At 48.2% G+C, this 20,410-nt stretch overlaps 1 protein-coding gene across 2 annotated transcripts; it reads right to left on the bottom strand.

Annotated features, from left to right (window-relative positions):
* Window positions 1-43: 43 nt before the first annotated feature.
* SLC25A44 (solute carrier family 25 member 44) lies at window positions 44-19,969 on the bottom strand. 2 transcript variants are annotated; one of them, XM_030935606.1, is made up of 4 exons: window positions 19,654-19,969; window positions 13,448-13,887; window positions 4,810-4,937; window positions 44-2,581 (listed from the first exon to the last, which is right to left on the bottom strand). In XM_030935606.1, the coding sequence occupies exons 2-4, from the start codon at window positions 13,872-13,874 to the stop codon at window positions 2,390-2,392; spliced, it is 747 nt and encodes a 248-aa protein (XP_030791466.1). In that variant the 5' UTR covers window positions 13,875-13,887; window positions 19,654-19,969; the 3' UTR covers window positions 44-2,389. The 2 variants fall into 2 exon arrangements, with proteins under 2 accessions (XP_030791466.1, XP_010364902.1); XM_010366600.2 differs by having other exon boundaries at window positions 13,250-13,887.
* Window positions 19,970-20,410: the final 441 nt, after the last annotated feature.

Here is a 20,410-nt window from a genome sequence, read left to right on the forward strand (position 1 = left end):
TGGGATGTCCGCGACCCGAAAAATATGCGCAAGCGAAAGCTCAGGAGCTCAATAAAAACTTTTAATTACACTTCAGAGACTTCCTACAGTGCAACAGTGAATATTCACAAGAGTCCATTTCATCAAACGTTCAGAGAGTCTGCCTTTTCATTCTCAGTGCTCCAATCAGGTTTCCTGTCTTGGCCAGTCTCCCAGAGGTTTCTTTTAGCTTTGGTTACCGACCAAAACTCCAGTTTAGGGAGAATGGAAGTCCACAGTCCCATTCCCCACCAAAATATATTTCAGTCAAACCCAATCGCAGTCCCTAAAGAATTAGGAAAGTATGGGCCAAGGGTCCCTTTAATTATACACACATCACCCTTAAAACTGCATGTGTGTACGAGAAACAAATAAAACACAAGAGGGGCTGTAAAATACTGCACAAAACAAAACAGAAGGAAAGTCTTGGGGGAGAAACACTTAAGACGCGAGTGGCAGGATCCTACCTCCCGTCCGAGACACTTTCCCCATTGCCACTTTCCCCACTGCGCCATGGTGAGGAAGGACTGAAGTCTCTAGGGTCTCTACAGGTCTTGCTAGGATGAGCTTACAGAGATGGTGGGGGAGGGGGCCCCACTGCTTCCATTATATTTGTGGTTCTCAGGGTAAAGCGGTGAGGAGGGGCAGGAAGATTCAGAATGACTGGTGGGTCCAACCCTTTGGATGTGAACATTGCTGGATAGAAACTGGAGGACTCTCTTGACAACGTGCAGGAAGGGATTAACAAAAATAAAATCAAGTGAAAGGGGAAAACCCTCGATGAGATCAAGATGGACAGTGGTGGCGGTGAAGGTAGAGAAGCGGTTTTCACAACCTGTTCTGGCCAGGGTGGAAGAGTGTGCGGCAGCTATGAAGAAATACCAAGGCTTCAGGTAGCTAGCACCTTTCAAATCGGCACCACGGCCTTTCCCGGGGGGCGGGACCAATAGAGTTTGGAGGATCATCCAGGTCAAACGTCTCAGGTAGAAATGCAGGGTTTGACATGCCTTCTCTATTTGCTGCACCTCTCTACCTGCAACACAGGCTTGGGGGGAGTAGCAGTAGGGAGGATGAGGCAGGGAAGAAGGAGCACTCCTCTTCTAGCTCCTGAGGAGAGCATCAGATAATCTTGGCAGTATCAGGCTGGTAAATGCAGTGGTCCTTGTATTGGGTGACTTTCTGAACTGCTCTTTATGTTCTTCCAGTATCCCTCCACAGGGTAACATGACTGGGATGACTACGCATCCAGTGATGTGGATCTTAGAGATCGCCATAGTGAGACAACACTTGTTGCCGTAAGTCTGAGTGATTGGGGTATTTATGTGTATGTTATGGCCGCCTGGGGCAGAGAATCTCCCCACTGCCCTCTCCTAGGTTTGGCTCTGCTGGCCTGGGTAGATGTGCTGGGGAACACATGCCCTCTTGTTGCCTTCTAGATCAACTGCTTTCTCGACCTGACTTCTCAAGGTAGTGCTTCAAGTCCAGTGCACCCAAGACAGCCTGACCCACTTAGAACTGTGCCCACCACGGGAGTCCTCTGGGCCAGGGGATGCCCCAGCTTAGACTCTCCTGGGGCTCCTGAGACTGAAGGGACAGGGAACTAGAATTGAGGAAAAAGTTACATTACATTTTTCTACCTGTCTTAGGACGGGGGTGAGCTCTGACATCAGGATTGGCGCTTTAGCAGGACTAATAGCCTGGTTCATAGATGTTCACACACACACACACACACACACACACACACACAAAATAAAAGTATCAACATTTCTCCCCAACCTAATAACCCCTCCAAAGAGAGGACGAGTGCTCTGGAGAACCAGAGATTTTTTGTTGCTCCTGCTCCCTGTGCAAATAAGTGCCTGGCACCTTAGCCCCAAGAGCAGGGAAAAGCAGAGTCATCTAGTGGGCAGCTCGGTCCCAAAATAAAAATAAGCAAGGCTAAGAGATGAAGGGAGAGAGGGCTGATAGCAGCTGCTTGGAATCTGGGCTGAAAGCCCAAGAGGAAGAACCAGTGGTAGTAAGCAAGCTCTATGTACAGCTCTTCTCAGGGTCTCAGGGACACAGACGGAGGGGGAAGCCAGAAGAAGGGCTAGCAGGTGGGGGTGGGGCCTTTAGGCCAGTATGGAATACAGGGACTGAGTGAGGGAGCCCAGCTAAGAAGAGAATTTTAAATAGTGGGGGCAAGGGATCCAGGTGTGGAGCCTCTTCAGCAAGAGCAGTTCAAAGTCTCCATCCCTATCCCAGATAGGCCACCTGGCCCAGGGCAGGGCTGGGTGTGTGGTGGGGGCATCTGGAGAGGGTGCCATCCTCTCCACTCTGCCCCTGACCCACGGTAGTGTGGAAAACAGCAGGCTTCTCTCCCCACCACTGGTTACCAGTGTCTCGAGTCCACCAGCTCAGGTCGGAGGCTAAGTTTCTTGAGGCTCTCATAGCCCACCACAATGACAATGGTGGAAGGTGTGGCTGAGATGATTCTGGCTGAGAGGCCCTTCATGAGGCCCCAAGGCCCTTCTTCTGCCATCAGTTGTCTGAAGGTCAGGATGATGGAGTTCTTACCCTCAACCTGGAAAAATCAACACAGTGGAGGGCTGTGTTGTCTGTAGTCAGAGCCCGTCTGCTCAATCTCCCTCGGCCTTAGGCTAAAGTGGGGAGAACTAGACTCAGACGTCGGAAGGTGTGGATTCTGCTTGTGAGGGATGGTACGGCAGAGTGATTTAGTATAAGCCCTGGTGCCTGACTGCCTAAGTTTGAATTCTGCTCCCCAGCCTACTAACAACATAACATTGGGTAATTTAACAATTTGTGTCCCAATTTCCTCAAATATAAAAGAGTGATAATAGTACCCGCACCATGAGGTTGTTATAAGCAAGAAAGAAAATAATATTCATAAATACTAAAACAGTGGTGGCAGATCATTTCAGTGTACAATAAATGTTAACTATCATAGATATCATGAGATAATCTATGTAGGTATGAGTCTTTGAACTGGATGTTGCTCTTTGGTCTCAGGGAGGCTGGGTTAAATCCTCTCTAAGACCCTCTGCAGCTCTGCCAGTCTGATTTTGATTCTGATCGTTTCAATCCCTCGAAGTTCTAGAGCTGGAACCTTCCTCTCCATCTCTGCCATCTCTCACACACCCCGTGAACAAATACAGGCATCTTCCCTATCACACTGAAAGCCTGGCCAAGCAGAAATCACTTCTCTCTTCTTTCTCAACAGTTCCACACCCTCCCTGACCCCTAAACTATACCTTTATAAACCACCCCTCAGCCCCTTGGCCAATACAGGACAGATGCACTCCTTGTTCATACTGCCCCTTATATGATATGACCTTCACAAGGTATCCCAGCCATGGCTAAGAACATCTCCTGCTTCCGCCCCACCTCCTTCAGCACCCTCCTACAAACTCCCTTCTTCCTCTCCAATACTCTCTCCTGTGACCATCTCTGCTTCCCTAACCCTTCTACTTTTTCCACAGCCATGTCAAGGACTTTTTCACCTATGCCTCTGGGTCTTTCCAGCCTGGAAGCTCCTCAAAGTAGAGACCTGTCCTTTCCCTTGGATCTCCTCCTAGATCGCCCAGAATAAAGCTCAGGAAAGAATGAGGACTGACCCTGTGTGCTTTATTATTTGCAAACCAACCAGATGCCAGTGTATTCATTTTCAAATGAGGGGGCATTCTTTCCTAGAAACAAAAATACCTATATTTATTACTTATCTCCTTCCCAACATCCTGGTACTAGGGAAGCTGATTTTATCCCTAACCTGTTAAGGCTATTTTCCTTCCCTGCTCCCCTCACCATAACCCAGTGACTTCATTCTCTTGTACAACTTTGATTCTCTACCTCAAATCAGACATAAAACTTTATATGGCAACACCTACTATTTGCATATTACATATCATCATTCAGATTCTATTTCCTTGGTCTAAGTGCTGTGTAACTGTCTTTAAGCTGACTGAAGACAGGCATTACTAAGGGCTTTGTCAGGGTTTTGCTGCATCCACACCATAAAATCTGTGAAACCTATTTAAGAAAAGTCACTCTCATAATCCATAAAGAACTTACGGCCTACTGGAAAAACCAGACAGACTTATGAATTAACTGAAATCAATATTGCTTATAATCACAAACCTGCAAGGTAAAGGAAAGAGTTGTTGACAGGCTATGCTAATAGGCTATGGAATAGGACTCCAGTAAAGGCTGGAAGAAACCAGTAAGATTTCCTGGAGGTATGGGCATGTGATGGAGGAGAGGTATGCAAGGTAGCAGACAGAGTGAGAAGCCTTCCAGGTACTTTTAAGTGCTGGGCGGGCTTCTTTTTTTTTTTTTTTTTTTGAGACAGAGTCTCACTCTGTCACCCAGGCTGGAGTGCACTGGCGTGATTTCGGCTCAATGCAACCTCCACCTCTGGGTTCGAGTGATTCTCCTGCCTCAGCCTCCTGAGTAGCTGGGACTACAGGCACATGCCAACACACCCAGCTAATGTTTTATTTTTACTAGAGACAGGGTTTCACCATGTTGGCCAGGCTGGTCTCGAACTCCTGGGCTCAGGTGATCTGCCCACCTTGGCCTCCCAAAATGCTGGGATTACAGGAGTGAGCCACTGCACCTGGCTGTGGGCTGGCTTCTGTAGATGCTAAGCACATAGAAGGGGCTTAGATGTTCAGGAGAAGACGGACTGGACTAGAGGGCCAGGAAACAAAGAGGTCAGGGCAACACTGGAGGACTTGAAGGTCATGCTTCTAATGGTTTCTCCAGGAGGAGGGTGAGGGAAGTGGCCAGTCTTACCTGCACGCGGGTTCGTATGACATCCATGGGATTGGTGAGGATGGAGGCAGTGGCTGCAGCCAGGGGCCCTGAGACGGCTTGGAAGACAATGTGAGGGCACTCCTTAGGACACAGGTAGGAGAGCTGCTCTGGAATCCAGGGAAAGACAACGGCTCAAGACACAAGGCACTACCGGTCTGGCCTCACTGTGCTTGCTGCTTCTACCAGGTGGCTTTCCCAACCCAGACCAGCCCTCCGCTCTTCGCCACCTTAGACACCTAACTCCTATCTTTTATTTTCTCTGCTTCCTTCAAAAAATTATTAAGTCTCAGGCCCTTTCCAGGAGTCATCTTAGAAATATCACCCATTTATTTTGATTGATTTTTTTTTTTCGAGACAGGGTCTTGCTGTGTCACACAGGTTGGAGTGCAGCGGCATGATCATGGCTCACTGCAGCCTCACTCTCCCGGGCTCAAGCAATCTTCCCATCTCAGCCTCCCCAGTAGTTGGGTCTATAGGCTTATGCCACCATGCCCAGCTAATTTTTTAAAAAATGTTTTGTAGTGCCGGCCGCGGTGGTTCACGCCTATAATCCTAGCACTGTGGGAGGCCCAGGCGGGCGGATCACAAGGTCAAGCGATCAAGACCATCCTAGCTAACACGGTGAAACCCCGTCTCTACTAAAAATACAAAAAATTAGCTAGGCGTGGTGGTGGGTGCCTGTAGTCCCAGCTACTCGGGAGGCTGAGGCAGGACAATGGCGTGAACCCGGGAGGCGGAGCTTGCAGTGAGCCGAGATCGCGCCACTGCACTCCAGCCTGGGTGACAGAGCAAGACTCCGTCTCAAAAAAAAAAAAAAAAAAAAAAATTAGCCAGGCATGGTGGTGGGCGCCTGTGGTCCCAGCTACTCGGGAGGCTGAGGCAGGAGGATGGCGTGAACCCAGGAGGCAGGGAGATTGCAGTGAGCGGAGATCGCGCCACTGCACTCCAACCTAGGCGACAGAGCGAGACTCTGTCCCAAAAAAAAAAAAAAAAAGTTTTGTAGAGACGGGGTCTCACTATGTTGTGCAGGCTGGTCTTAAACTCCTGGACTCAAGCAATCCTCTCACCTCAGCTCCCAAATTACAGGTGCGAGTCACTGCACCTGGCCAACATCATCCATTTAAACAGGACAAGATTCCTTAGAGAGGGAATACATTGAGTAACTTTGGTAGGATACATTAAAAACCAGTGACATGGCCAGGGAGTGGTGGCTCAAGCCTGTAATCCTAGCACTTTGGGAGGCCAAGAAGGGTAGATCACTTGAGCCCAGGAGTTTGCGACCAGACTGGACAACATGGTGAAACTCCTCCTCTACCAAAAATACAAAAATTAGCTGGGCATGGTGGCGCAGGCCTGTAGTCCCAGCAACTTGGGAGGCTGAAGTGGGAGGATCGCCTGAGTCCTGGAAGTAGAGGCTGCAGTGAGCCCTGATCACGCCACTGCACTCCAGCCTGGTCGTCAGAGTAAGACCCTGTCTCAAAGAAAAATTAAAGCTGGATGTGGTGGCTCACGCCTGTAATCCCAGCACTTTGGAAGGCAGAGGTGGGCAGATCACCTGAGGTCAGGAGTTTGAGACCAGCCTGGCCAACATGGTGAAACCCTGTCTCTACCAAAAATACAAAAATTAACCAGACGTGGTGGTGCACACCTGTAATCCCATCTATTCGGGAGGCTGAGGCAGGAGAATCACTTGAACCCACAAGGCAGAGGTTGCAGTGAGCTGAGATTGCACCACTGCACTCCAGCCTGGGTGAGAGAGCAAGACTCCATCTCAAAAAAAAAAAAAAAGAGAGATTAAAAATTAAATAAAAACCAGTGACACTGGGAACCAAGTGGGTCAGTCTTTTTGTTGCATACTACATACCCTTTCTTAACTTTTGAATTTTGAAACATGTGCATGTTTTTAAAAATAAAAACAATATTAAAATAGAAAGTCACATCCTACAAAGAGCACTTTTCTCCAGCTTATATCAAGAAAGAAAATTCATCTTTCAAAATGCTAATGAAGATAGAATGGTACCCAGGTTAACCCATCCCAGTACCACTGAGAAGTCTACCTGCAATTGAATTTTCTTTTTACTCTCTCTGGAGGTGAAAGACAACATGTTCATTCATTTATTCAACAAAGATTTATTGAGCGACTACCATGAGCTGGTCATCTTGGGTCCTGAGGATTTAACAGTAAATAAAAAAGCCCCAAATTCCTGTGCTTAGGAAATTTATATTCTAGTGTGAAGAGATAATAAACAAATAAAAAAGCAAAATACACAGTTATGTCAGCAGGTATGTGCTATACATAAAAATAAAGCAGGAAAGGGAGATAGGGAGGCCAAGGGTGGAGGGGAAGGCGTTGCCATTTTATCTTTTATTTTTTTTCTCAGACCTCTCAGGGATAAAGGATGAAAGCCCATTTCAAGAAGGTGAAGTCTGAGCAAAGACCTGAAGGAGACAGTGCAAGCCACATGGATCTGTGGACAGAGCTTTCAAAGAAGGGATAACATTCTATGCAAGGGTCCTGAGGACAAGCATACAGCAAGTGTTCGAGGGGCAGCCAAGTCCAGTACCCTGGAGCAGCATGAGTAAGGGAAGGAACAGCATATGAGATCCAAGAGGTAAGTCACTTAGGATTTTCTCTTCTATAGTTCAGTTGTCATACCTTTCAGAATTTTTTCCTCAGCCGGACACGGTGGCTCACGCCTGTAATCCCAGCACTTTGGGAGGCAGAGGCAGGCGGATCACCTGAGGTCGGGAGTTTGAGACCAGTCTGACCAACATGGAGAAACCCCATCTCTACTAAAAATACAAAATTAGCCAGGTGTGATGGTGCATGCCTATAATTCCAGCTACTCGGGAGGCTGAGGCAGGAGAATTGCTTGAACCCGGGAGATGGAGGTTGCAGAGAGCCAAGATCACACCATTGCATTCCAGCCTGGGCGACAAGAGTGAAACCCCGTCTCAAAAAAAAAAAAATTTTTTTTTTTCCCTCATGCTCCTAGTTTTAGTTTGTGGCCAGGAGAAGTAGGGAGGTGGAAGCTGGCAGGGCAGAAATGAGAGCTTCCAAGTCTCAGGTGGCATGGCAGAATTCCCTAAACCTCACCAGAACCACCTCTTCCCCAGTTCTAATTACTGTCTTCCCCAGAATCAGCATACAAACAGAAACAAAGTGAACTAGTGGCTCAGCCTCACTGGTGTCCTGTTTCTCCCAAGAATAAGGCATTTTGCAATCATTAAACTATAGCATCTGGGCCAGGCATGGTGGCTTACGCCTTTTGAAGGCTGAGGTGGGTGGATCACTTGAGGTCAGGAGTTCAAGACTAGCCTGGCCAACATAGTGAAACCCCGTCTCTACTAAAAATACAAAAAATTCACCGGGTGGGGCAGCGGGCACCTGTAATCCTACCTACTTGGTAGGCTGAGGCAGGAGAATTGCTTGAACCCGGGAGTTAAAAGTTGCAGTGAGCCAAGATCATGCCATTGCACTCCAGCCTGGGCAACAACAGTAAAACTCTGTTGGAAACAAACAAAAAAAAACAACTGTAGCATCTGAACTGGCACTGCCTGCCTCCTTGGGCCTGTCTATTATGGCCTTCAGGCCTGCAAGCTATAGCAGGATCCAGACTCCGATTTTAATCATGCACATATGCCATTTTCCTGGGGCTTGGGGAGAAGATGAAACACAAAAGCAAGAAAGTGGTAGAAATAACTCCATGTCAGACAGGGCATGGTGGCTCACACCTGTAATCCCAGCGCTTTGGGAGGCCGAGGCAGGCGGATCACCTGACATCAGGAGTTTGAGACCAGTCTGGCCAACATGAAGAAACCCCATCTCTACTAAAAAAACAAAATTAGCCAGGCGTGGCGGCTCATGCCTGTAATCCCAGCTACTTGAGAGGCTGAAGCAGGAGAATCGCTTGAACCTGGGAGGTGGAGGTTGCGGTAAGCCTAGATCACACCATTGTACTCCAGCTTGGGCAACAAGAGCGAAACTCCATCTCAAAAAAAAAAGAAGAAGAAGAAAGGGCCGGGCGCGGTGGCTCATGCCTGTAATCTCAGCACTTTGGGAGGCTGAGGCGGGTGGATGACAAGCTCAGGAGATCAAAACCATCTTGGCTAACACGGTGAAACCCCGTCTCTACTAAAAATACAAAAAACTTAGCTGGGCATGGTGGCGGGCAGCCCGTAGTCCCAGCGACTCTGGAGGCTGAGGCAGGAGAATGGCATGAACCCAGGAGGTGGAGCTTGCAGTGAGCCAAGATCGTGCCACTGCACTCCAGCCTGGGCGACAGAGTGGGAAAAGGGAGGGAGGGAGGGAGGGAGGGAGGGAGGGAGGGAGGGAGGGAAGGAAGGAAGGAAGGAAGGAAGGAAGGAAGGAAGGAAGGAAGGAAGGAAGGAAGGAAGGAAGGAAGGAAGGAAGGAAGGAAGGGGGGAAATGAAAGAAGGAAAGAGGGAAGAGAGGGAAGGAGGGACTCCACATCTTTCATTTTTCTCCATTAGTCATTCAAGAAACATTTAAGAATCTCTTATCTACTAGGCAAAAGATGAACTAAGGCTGACTTGGTTTAAATCCCTCTTGGCTAAGACTGGCTTGACTTTGGACAAGTATTTAATGATATAAATGAGTATTTACTTAATAATGGATGCCAGGCACCATGATAAGTACCAGACATAGAACAGAGACATGGACAGGGAGATGCCTTCATGGAATTTATATTCTAACTAAGAAGCTGGGAGTTGGGGGTAAAATAACTGCAAATTATGACAAGTACTAAGAAGGAAAGAAGGTGCTGAAATATAAAACAGAAAGAGCTGGCCGGGCGTGGTGGCTCAAGCCTGTAATCCCAGCACTTTGGGAGGCCGAGACGGGCGAATCATGAGGTCAGGAAATCGAGACCATCCTGGCTAACACGGTGAAACCCCATCTCTACTAAAAAAAAAAAAAAAAAAAAAAAAACTAGCCGGACGAGGTGGCGGGCGCCTGTAGTCCCAGCTACTCGGGAGGCTGAGGCAGGAGAATGGCGTAAAACCCGGGAGGCGGAGCTTGCAGTGAGCTGAGATCCGGCCACTGTACTCCAGCCTGGGCGACAGAGCCAGACTCTGTCTCAAAAAAAATAAATAAAATAAATAAAATAAAATAAAATAAAATAAAATAAAATAAAATAAAACAGAAAGAGCCCTCTTTCCAATAAAATAAAGTCCTTTTCGCAAAGGTGACGTGTAAGCTGAAGCCTGAAGCATGAGAAGGAGCCAACCACATAAAGAACAGGGGAAAGGATGTCCAGGCAGAGAACATTATCTGCAAAGGCATTGAGGCAAGAACAGAGCTTGATGTATATCAGAAACTGAGGGAAGAGCAGTGAGGAAGAGGAGAGTGGCACGAGGTGGGGCTGGAAAAGCAGATAGGAGTCACATCAATAGAGATGTATAGACCATGGAAAGGAAAATTGATTTTATTCTAGATGCCAGTAAGGCAGCATTGGCAGATTTTAAGCAAAAGGGAGTGGCAAGAACCAGTCTATTAATTCAAAAAATATTTACTGAGCAATTAAGGTTCACCAGACCCTGAGCTAGGTGTTGGGAGGAACAATAGTGAACAAAAACAGACATGGTCCCTGTTCTTATAGAACACTTACATCACAGGATTATTGTGAGATTGGAATTATGAGATATGCAAGCCCTCAAACAGAGCCCTGGCACACATGGGCATTCAATAAATGTTAGTTTCCTCTCCCTTCAGTAGAAGAGATAAGGCACACACAAATAACATCAAGGCAAATGTATAACTGCCTTAAGAAAGATTCAATGTCGGCCAGGCGCATTCAATGTCGGCCAGGCGCGGTGGCTCAAGCCTGTAATCCCAGCACTTTGGGAGGCCGAGATGGGCGGATCACGAGGTCAGGAGATCGAGACCATCCTGGCTAAGACGGTGAAACCCCGTCTCTACTAAAAACTACAAAAAACTAGCCGGGCGAGGTGGCGGCGCCTGTAGTCCCAGCTACTCGGGAGGCTGAGGCAGGAGAATGGTGCAAACCTGGGAGGCGGAGCTTGCAGTGAGCTGAGATCCGGCCACTGCGCTCCAGCCTGGGTGACAGAGCCAGACTCCGTCTCAAAAAAAAAAAAAAAAAAAAAAAAAAGAAAGAAAGATTCAATGTCATGGGGAAGAAAAAGGGGAAAGATCACTTCTGGGTTAAGGGTTACATAGAGAGGAAGGAAGAGGAGGCAATAAGGAGCACTTAAGGTAAGTCATGATTGCACCAGGGGTAAGCAAACCTGGGAGGCATCTAGGTAGAGGGGTGGCAGGAACAAAACACGGTGGTAGGAGAGGTGATGTGTGGTTGAGGAATTGTGCACTACCTGCCCAGGCTACAGCACAGACTGCCTATACCTAGGGGAGAAGCAAGAGATTTCACTGTTAAGGGAGGCTGAAGTCAGGCTGAAGAGTTTGGATTTTACTCAGTAAGCAGTGGAAGCCACTGAACATGACAACTCCAGTCGAAAAGGTCAGTCCATTAGAGATGTATGTGGACAGGAAGGAAGAGAACTCTGGAGGGAACAGCTAGAACACTGATAGAGTAGTCCGGGAGGAAGGTAACAGAGGCATGGTTTCCAGGGAAGGTGGTAGGAATGAAGAGAAAGTTGGGAGAGAAATTCTAGAGTTACCAGGACTAGACGTGGGAACAAGAAAGAAGGAGTGGTCAAGCACAATCCCCAAGACTTCAGTCTCAGTAATCTGAAGAATAACAAGGCCACTGACCAATGAAAGTAAGTCAGAAAAGACAGCCAGCTTGGGATGAAGACTAGTTACTTGAAAAAGTTTTAGACATAAGTAGATGCATCTAGATAGAGAAGTCCTACAGTCAGAATGCCTGTCCAGAGCTCTCGACAGGCTAGTCTGAGAATGCAAGTAGAGATGATGGGCACATCAGAAAAATGCAGCTCTAATTGTAAATGCAGTCAAGTGAGGAGAGAGGGCTAAAGACAGACTCCAGAGAAGATGCTCACATTTCCTGGGAAGCGTTGTTGTTGTTGTTGTTGTTGTTGTTGTTGTTGTTTTTTCTGGGAAGCTTTTTTAACATTAAAGGGTCAGGGTAGAGTCCAGGAACCTGACTTTTAACAAATACCCCAGAGGAAGCATTGTGCTAAATAGAAGTAATAGAGCTAGCAAAAAAAGAAGAAGAAGAAAAGGAAGAAGAAAAAAAGAAGGAAGAAGAAAAGAAGAAAGAAGAAGAGGAGGAAGAGGAGGAGGAAGGAAGAAGAGGAAGAGGAAAAAGAGGAAGAGGAAGAAGGAAGAAGAAAGAAGAAAGAAGCAATAATCAGAAAAACAAAAGAGCACCAGGAAAATACAGAGCCACAGAAACAAAATCATTACAGGTTAAGAAGGCATCAAAATTTTGGTCAGAAAAGTTTCCAATGGGGTGGGACAGAATGCCCACTACCAAGGGCTGTGAGCCAACAGCAGGGATTAGGGAGGCTGCAAACATAGGCTGCCCTAACGGGAGTTTTGTGGTTACTCAAAGCTGTGGATGGATGTCCCAGGGTAGCAGGCACACTCAAGTCCTGCTCTTCAACAATGCACTGTGCCCTTTGAGAAGGCAATCTGGCAGTATGTTTATGGAAGCCCTCAAAAATGTTATCTTTGACTCAGTAACCCCATTTCTAGGAAACAGGAAATACTTAAAAAGTAAAATGTCTTATGAACAAAGATACATTATAGGAGTGGAGAGGTTCAAAGTTATATCACACTTTGAATTTAAAATGCTGAGGGGCTGGTGGCTCACTCCTGTAATCCCAGCACTTTGGGAGGCCGAGGCAGGCAGATCACAAGGTCAGGAGCTACAGAACAGCCTGACCAACATGGTGAAATCTCATCTCTACTAAAAATACAAAAGTTAGCCAGCCATGGTGGCACACGCCTATAGTCCCAGCTACTCAGGAGTAGTAGGGAGGTACAAGAATCACTTGAATCTGGGAGATGGAGGTTGCAGTGAGCCAAGATCTCACCACGGCGCTCCAGCCTAGGTGACAGAGTGAGATTCCATCTCAAAAAAAAAAAAAAAAAAAAAGCTGAGGAAAACATCCAACTCAAAAGCTCACTATTACCCGTCAGATTTATCTTCAAATCCTAAACATCCCATGGCTTTTGTCCTCCCCCACCTTCCAGTGACTCCAAAGCACACAGAGCATATGCTACACACTGTTCCAGTCTTTTTACCTGTCTGCTTCCCTCACTACATTAGAAGCTCCTTGAAGGTAAAAACTATGTTTTATGCATCTTTAAATCCTCTTGGATTCAAACATTTGCTGAATGAATGATCCATTCCCCCATTAAATCTCACCTTCACTCTAACATGCACAAAGCAACAGTATCTCAGCCCCATTAGAAATCCCACTTTCCTCCCCCACTGTCCTGGCCCCTGCTTACCTGCGTAGAAGTGATAGAAGGGCCACCAGACAGCACTGTTTGGGATATAGGTAAGCAGTGAAGCCACATAGCCTCGATAGAAGCCGCGAAGCCCATCAGCCCGCAGGATCTGCCTGATGATGTCCTTGGTTTGGCCAAAGGCAACTACCCCTTGTCCCTCTGGGATCCCCCGCACCTGAAAGCGGCCCATTTTCTCACCCTTGCGCTGCATCATGAGGTGTTGGGAGACTACATCAATGGGTACTGTGATGCTCTGGGCCACAAGGGAGGCTGAGCCACCAGCCACCAGTGATTTGACTGTGTTACTCTGGCTGTAGTCAGCTACAAACTTCCGGGTGAGCTCATAAGTGGTGACATAACACTGGCCAGAGATGAGGGTGAAGGTATTGACCAGGAACCCTCGGTAGAGGCCAGTGATACCATCTGCTCGCAGGATCTTGATGAAGGCATCGAAGGTCCCATGGTAGAGGCTCTTCCCCTTCTGAACTTGCAACCGGGTGCGGATGAGGGTGAATGGGTAGACACTGACACGGATCATCATTGTCATTGCCACACCAAACACGTAGAACTTCTTCTTGTCCAGGTGTTCCCACTCGATGATCTGGATGTTGCGTTTGTCCTCCATGGTGCCTGAAGACCTGGGATTTGAGCAGCATGGAGGGATGTGAAGAAGGAGGTCAGAGCTTTGTGCTTTTCCTTTCTGGCTGGGCTCTGAAGTCCCATTCTCAGATCTCATCTCCAGGACACTCACTTGCCCAAAGCTTGGACTCCACCCAACCTGGCTCTGTCAATCTGCACTTGAGTCTTCCTTCATAGATCAGGATACTGTCCCCTTCTCTGTCTTTGGCCAGGCCTTCCTTACTCAGTTTCCCTCCTCCAGAAATTGTCCCTCACTTCAGTGATTCCCCTGGCTCCATGGACTTCTCAGCTCCCTACCCCAGCTTACAGGATCTTCTATCCCGACTCTCTGCCTCTCTGGGCCCTGGTGTCACTACCCTGACCAGGGACCATTCTTTTTGTCTGGCTCACCCAGGCAGAGCTCAGGATGCTGTGGACAAACCAACTACCTGACAGGATGCAGGGCCTTTAAGCAGGTGAATGGGACGTCACTAAGTGAATTTGGGAGGCTCCTGAAGGCTGAAAGGGACTGTTCCAGTTTTGACGCTCCGGGGCCTACTGAGGAGGCATCACCTTTGGCCTTGCACCCGCAGCAGGGTGCCTCTGATCGCCAACTGACTCATTTTGTCTCCGGTTTCCCATGTTGGCCTCTCAGAGCTCCCCTGACCCACAGTCACTACATTTACATGATATTTTCTCCCGTCTGCATTGGAAGAAAGTGTGGGCAAGTGGGGCTTTCACACCACAGGGCACCCCCCACCACCTCCCTTTCCTCCAGCAAAAGGATTTAGAAAGTCAGGAACAGGCCAAAGGGCAGAGTCCTCTTCAGTTATTAGATAACTAACTCTGAGAAAAACAGAAAAGAACCACCTGAGAGCTAAGTAGTTTCCCTGGAGAGTCTGGAGAACTACAGAGTACAGAACATGTTGGACTGCATGCTTTCAACTCTAAGCGTATAAACCACAACCTCAGTCTTAGATAATGAAGGGGGAGAAGTGACAGAGGAGATAGACTCTGACTTCAAGAAACCGTCTGTTCGGCCAGGCGCGGTGGCTCAAGCCTGTAATCCCAGCACTGTGGGAGGCCAAGACGGGCGGATCACGAGGTCAGGAGATCGAGTCCCTCCTGGCTAACCCGGTGAAACCCCGTCTCTACTAAAAATACAAAACACTAGCCGGGCGAGGTGGCAGGCGCCTGTAGTCCCAGCTACTGGGGAGGCTGAGGCAGGAGAATGGCGTGAACCCGGGAGGCAGAGCTTGCAGTGAGCTGAGATCCGGCCACTGCACTCCAGCCTGGGCGACAGGGTGAGACTCTGTCTCAAAAAAAAAAAAAAAAAAAAAAAAAAAAGAAACCGTCTGTTCAAGAAGACACAGTATTGCTCTGGGGAATGGACACAAGATACAGAGGAAAAGGCTGGACATGGTGGCTCACACCTATAATCCCAACACTTTGGGAGGTGAAGGTGGGACGATCACTTGAGCCCAGGAGTTCAAGGCCAGCCTAGGCAACATAGGGAGACTCCGTCTCTACAATATATAAAAATAAGTTAGCCAGCACGGTGAAACCCCGTCTCTACCAAAAATACAAAAAATTAGCCGGGCATGGTGGCAGGCGCCTGTAGTCCCAGCTACTCAGGAGGCTGAGGCAGGAGAATGGTGGGCACCCGGGAGGCGGAGCTTGCAGTGAGCCGAGATCGCGCCACTGCACTCCAGCCTGGGCGACAGAGCAAGACTCCATCTCATCTCAAAAAAAAAAAAAAATAGTAAGTTAGCCGGGCATGTTGGCATGCACCTGTGGTCCCAGCTACTTGGGTGGCTGAGGTAGGAGGCTCACCTGAGCCCAGGAGGTTGAGGCTGCAGTGAGCTGTGATCACACCACTGCACTCCAGCCTAGGAGACAAGAGTGAGACTCCATCTCGAAAAAAAAAAAAAGATACAGACGGAAGGAAACCAGAGCATGTTAATGCACATGTAGCCCTTATGTTAAGTGTATCCAATGCCTAGAATTTCAAACAAAACTAACAAGCTTACTAATTTCAAAACTGTATAAAATCAGGAGCTTCACATTTAGGAAATGTCAAATCAGAGGATATCATTTATTAGATGTATTTAGTGGTAATATGATGTGCTCCAGTGTAGCCCACCACTGTTCTGTAAGATACTAGAAATTTTCAGCCAGAAAGGGAGAGTGGGAAGATAAATTCCAGGAAGTGAGAAGCAGGGGCTCCCCAGACTTTAAGAGAAATCCCAGAGAAAGGAGGTAGCCACAAAACAGGGACAACTCTAGGGGGCTGAAACATTCTACACTAGCAGTTCCAGTAGCAAACCTCATGCCAAGCATCTAATCACAGTCCATCCTCAACCACCTTCCCCAACCAAAGGTCCTAACTGAGGCTTCAGGTAGCTTTTATTCCATGAGAACTGCCTTTTGGTTACCATGGAAGCAAGGGCAGCTTTTCAGGATTCCCTGAGCTGGACTGTATAACTTTCGTTAACATAGGGACTACTTGCAGTACAAACTGAGTACTTGAGAACTGAGGGAAAACCTCAGCTTCAAGGTAAGGATTGAGGGAGGTGCACATAACTCGCACAGGCTTCCTACAGGACAAAGCAGTTTGAATTAAGGATAATCCATGTAGACAGTGAAAGGGAGAGAACAAAGGCTTGGAAATGAGAAGATAGAAGTCAACTGGATTGGCAAGACTGGAAAATCTAGACTGTGGAAAATGAGCTGCAGGCAAAGTTCTGCCGTCAAGAGAACCCCTAGAACAATGATATGCCACTTGCTGTAGGCAAGGGTGACCCTCCTCCCCAGCCTCAGCCTGGAGGACCCACTAAGTCCCGTGGGATAATATTTTCCTTTGAGCCCTTCAAAAGGTGGTCACTGTCTCTCTTGCCCCAGAGTGGCTGCCATCCAGGGTCGCAAGATCATACTTCCAGTACCAGTGAGAGGTGAGAAGACACAGAAAAACAACAGGATTGACTGACTGTCTACTACCTCATGTAATCCTTACAATTTCACTTGTGTACAGTTAGACACTTCTGATAAATGAGGAAATGGAGGGTCAGTTACGTTAAAAGTAACAGGCCCAAGGTCACATAGCTGATCAATGGAAGAGGCAGATATGAGCCAAGATTTCTTCTCTACTCCACCATGCCTTCTACCTTATGGGATTTGAAGAATTCTAACACAAATCACTGTTTAAGGCCAAGTCATTCCCACCTCTGGAAGGCAGAATTAATGCCCTTATGGCTGCAGGTCACTCAACAGTTAAGCAAAAGCTCCTGGCCATGCAGATGCCCAGAGAGTTCTTGCAGCTCTGTTCCAGAGAAACCAAGAACTGCCTCTGCTTTCCTAGTGTGTCTGTGGAGTGACCAAGCTTAGTGGCTGAGCAGTCACCTTGTCAACACAGACAAATACAGCTGGGTTCAAGCAGGAGGGCCTCCTGCCAGGCACATGCAAAATGCGTGCTCTACAGGGCAGAGGGTCAGAGCAGCTAAACGACAGAGCAACCAGGGATTCTGTTCCAGGACCTGGTTTCATGGCACTTTCTCAATTTATCAAGCTGAAACACTAAGTACCAGCATCTCCTGATGAGAAATCCTAAGACAGGATCCAATTTCCCACCTTGTCTCCATCTCTCACTACGCCAATCTATTTTAAACTCCCACAAGGAAGTGGGGACTTTCTGAGACAGGTAACTCCTATCCAAGGGTCATGCCTTAGAGGGATAAGCCACTACAACAGAAGGGGAGAGGGCACTACACCCACTCCCTTTACCCCTTCAAAGGGGGCAGGCTGCTCCTAAAAGGTAGGATCTCAACCTGCTCTTTGTTACATAACTTCCAAACTTCTTGCAGAAGTATCAATCCCATTCTTCTTGTTTTGCCCTCTGAAAAATCCTCTTTGCAGATACCCATATGCAAAGTTCCTCCAGCCTTCCCTTCTCCCAACTTAGCCCAACTTCTTTAGGGCTCTTTCTCAGACCCTCATGTGCATGGCTCCAATTCCAGATTTTCTTCCACCTTTTAACACTGCTCAGGCACAAATGCTGAAGTGCTTCCTCTGGGGACCTAACAGGCGACCCAGAATTAGTGAGCACTTTGTCCTGAAGTCATCAAGTGAAGTGTTAGAGGCAGAGCTCCCACTACTGACCCCACCAATGGAAAGGGACAAATTGGCATATGCCTCCTCCTCTCCACCTCTACTCTCCTTGTACCAGAAAATTCACATGGGACTGACTATTCACTAGGTTCTGGGATAAGATTCTGGCTCGAGAGAAGGCAGTGTCACCTGGAAGGCAAGGTCATACAACAGAAAGAACACCAGCAATCGGGAGATCCATGTTGAATTTCACTTCCATTACTCAGTAGTGTAAGACTGGAACCAAGTCACTTCACTGAAATTCAGTTTCCTTGTCTGTTGAATCAGGCTAATAAAGCCTATCAATGCTGTATAAGAGTTGTAGTGCAACTCATATGAGTTAATAATTGTGAAGGCATTTTGTTAACAGTAAAGCATTATCATTACAGAAAGTTCTACTGGACAGTGATGCTCTAAGTCCTTGCCACCCAAGGTGGTCCACGGACTTGCATCATGGGCATCATCTGGGAGCCTGTTAGAAATACAGAATTTCAGGGTGCACCCTAGACCTGCTGAATAAGAACCAAACTTTTATAATATATAAGTTTGGGGAGCATTGCTTTAAGTATTAAGGATTGTCAGCCTTATAAGAATTGTAATGGCCAGGCGTGGTGGCTCACGCCTGTAATCCCAGCACTTTAGGAGGCCAAGGCGGGTGGATCACGAGGTCAGGAGATCGAGACCATCCTGGCTAACACGGTGAAACCCCGTCTCTACCGAAAATACAAAAAAAAAAATTAGCCGGGTGTGGTGGTGGGCGCCTGTAATCCCAGCTGCTGGGGAGGCTGAGGCAGGAGAATGGCGTGAACCTGGAAGGCGGAGCTTACAGTGAGCCAAGATCGCGCTACTGCACTCCAGCCTGGACAACACAGCGAGACTCTGTCTCCAAAAAAAAAAAGGAATTGTAACAACTACTCCAGGACTCTGGGACCCTTATGAGTAGGTTAGGAGCCCTCTGACTCCATCCTGACTTGTCAGTAGAACTGAGCACAACGATGACCATTTGATCGATTCGGATCTTTTCAAATCAAATCATCTTCTACAACTCCTGACAAGACATCCATGGGTCCCCCCTTCTCAGCTGGAAACAGGGAATAGAGACCAATACCCTCTATTCCTTCTGTTCTCCCTATTGCATCTGCATCCTGGGAGCTATCTACCACATGAACATGAATACATGTACATGCTTGCCCACCTGTCCTACTGAATATACATTTCCCTAGGGGAATGCCTGGGGATGCCTTTGAACCCTCCTTCGAGATCATCTCCTCCCTACCTCGGACATGGTGAGATTCCCACCCAGCTTTCCTTCGGTCTTCCATAGGTACCCACGTGATCCCTCATCACAGACAACACATGACAATCCTCTCAAGATACTCCGTGGGACACCCCCTTTATACAGCCTCTGTCCTGGCCCCCGCACACCCAACTCTGGCTCTTCGAACGTGCCCCCTGCCGTGCTTCTTCGCTGTCAGCGAATCTCACGCTCCTCTGCCAGGAAGAGACGCCTCACAGCAGTTGTCCTTCATTCCCAAAACTGCATGGCACCACAGCCTGGCACCCCAGGCATCCTTTGCCTCCTTGACAAATGCAGATCCTCAGAGACCTTAGTTGTCAGAGACCCCGAGCCGGTGGCTTATTACCTTCTCAGACTCCGGCGGCTCCGCCGCGTCTGAGGCGAACTCCAAGCCCAGACCTCTAGGCCGCAGCCCCCAGTCTATCCGTCGTTCCCAGTGAATTCCGTCCGCCGGTCGCATCTTCCTCCATCTCGACTCGGCTCCCGGTACTGCCGGAACCGGAAACTTGGACTCTGTCATTACCGCCCCCTGCGGGGGCCGGAGGATGAGCTGTCGACGATTCCGCCAATGGCGTTTGAGCCTTTGAGCCTCCTAGGAGCGAGGATGGGCTGCCCTTCCGAGAACGGACGGCCTCCTGGTGGCCATCTTGGATTTGGGCAGTAGCCACGCCTTCTTTACCTTCGTTATGCCCTCAGCGTTAAGGCGCCTGCGTGTTCTGGTTGGGATCTTTCTAATTGGCGGAAATTGAATCACCAGACGTTTATTGAAGATCCAGTTGTAAATAGGGGCACCTTGTGTTTAGGGGTGTTGGAACCTTTATATTCAAGTCAAGGCCGGGCACGGTGGCTCACACAGGTAATCTCAGAATTTTGGGAGGCCGAGGCGGGCGGATCACCTGAAGTCAGAAGTTCGAGACCAGCCTGGCTGCCTTGGCGAAACCCCGTCTCTACTAAAAATACGAAATAAATTAGCCGAGAGTGATGGCGCGCGCCTGTAATCCCAGCTACCCGGGTGGCTGACGCACGAGAATCGCTTGAACCCGGAGGTTGGAGTGAGCCGAGATCGTGCCACTGGACGGCGACAGAGCGAGACTCTATCTCAA

The sequence above is a fragment of the Rhinopithecus roxellana genome, chromosome 8 (assembly GCF_007565055.1).
Source record: "Rhinopithecus roxellana isolate Shanxi Qingling chromosome 8, ASM756505v1, whole genome shotgun sequence".
NCBI classification, from domain to species: domain Eukaryota; kingdom Metazoa; phylum Chordata; class Mammalia; order Primates; family Cercopithecidae; genus Rhinopithecus; species Rhinopithecus roxellana.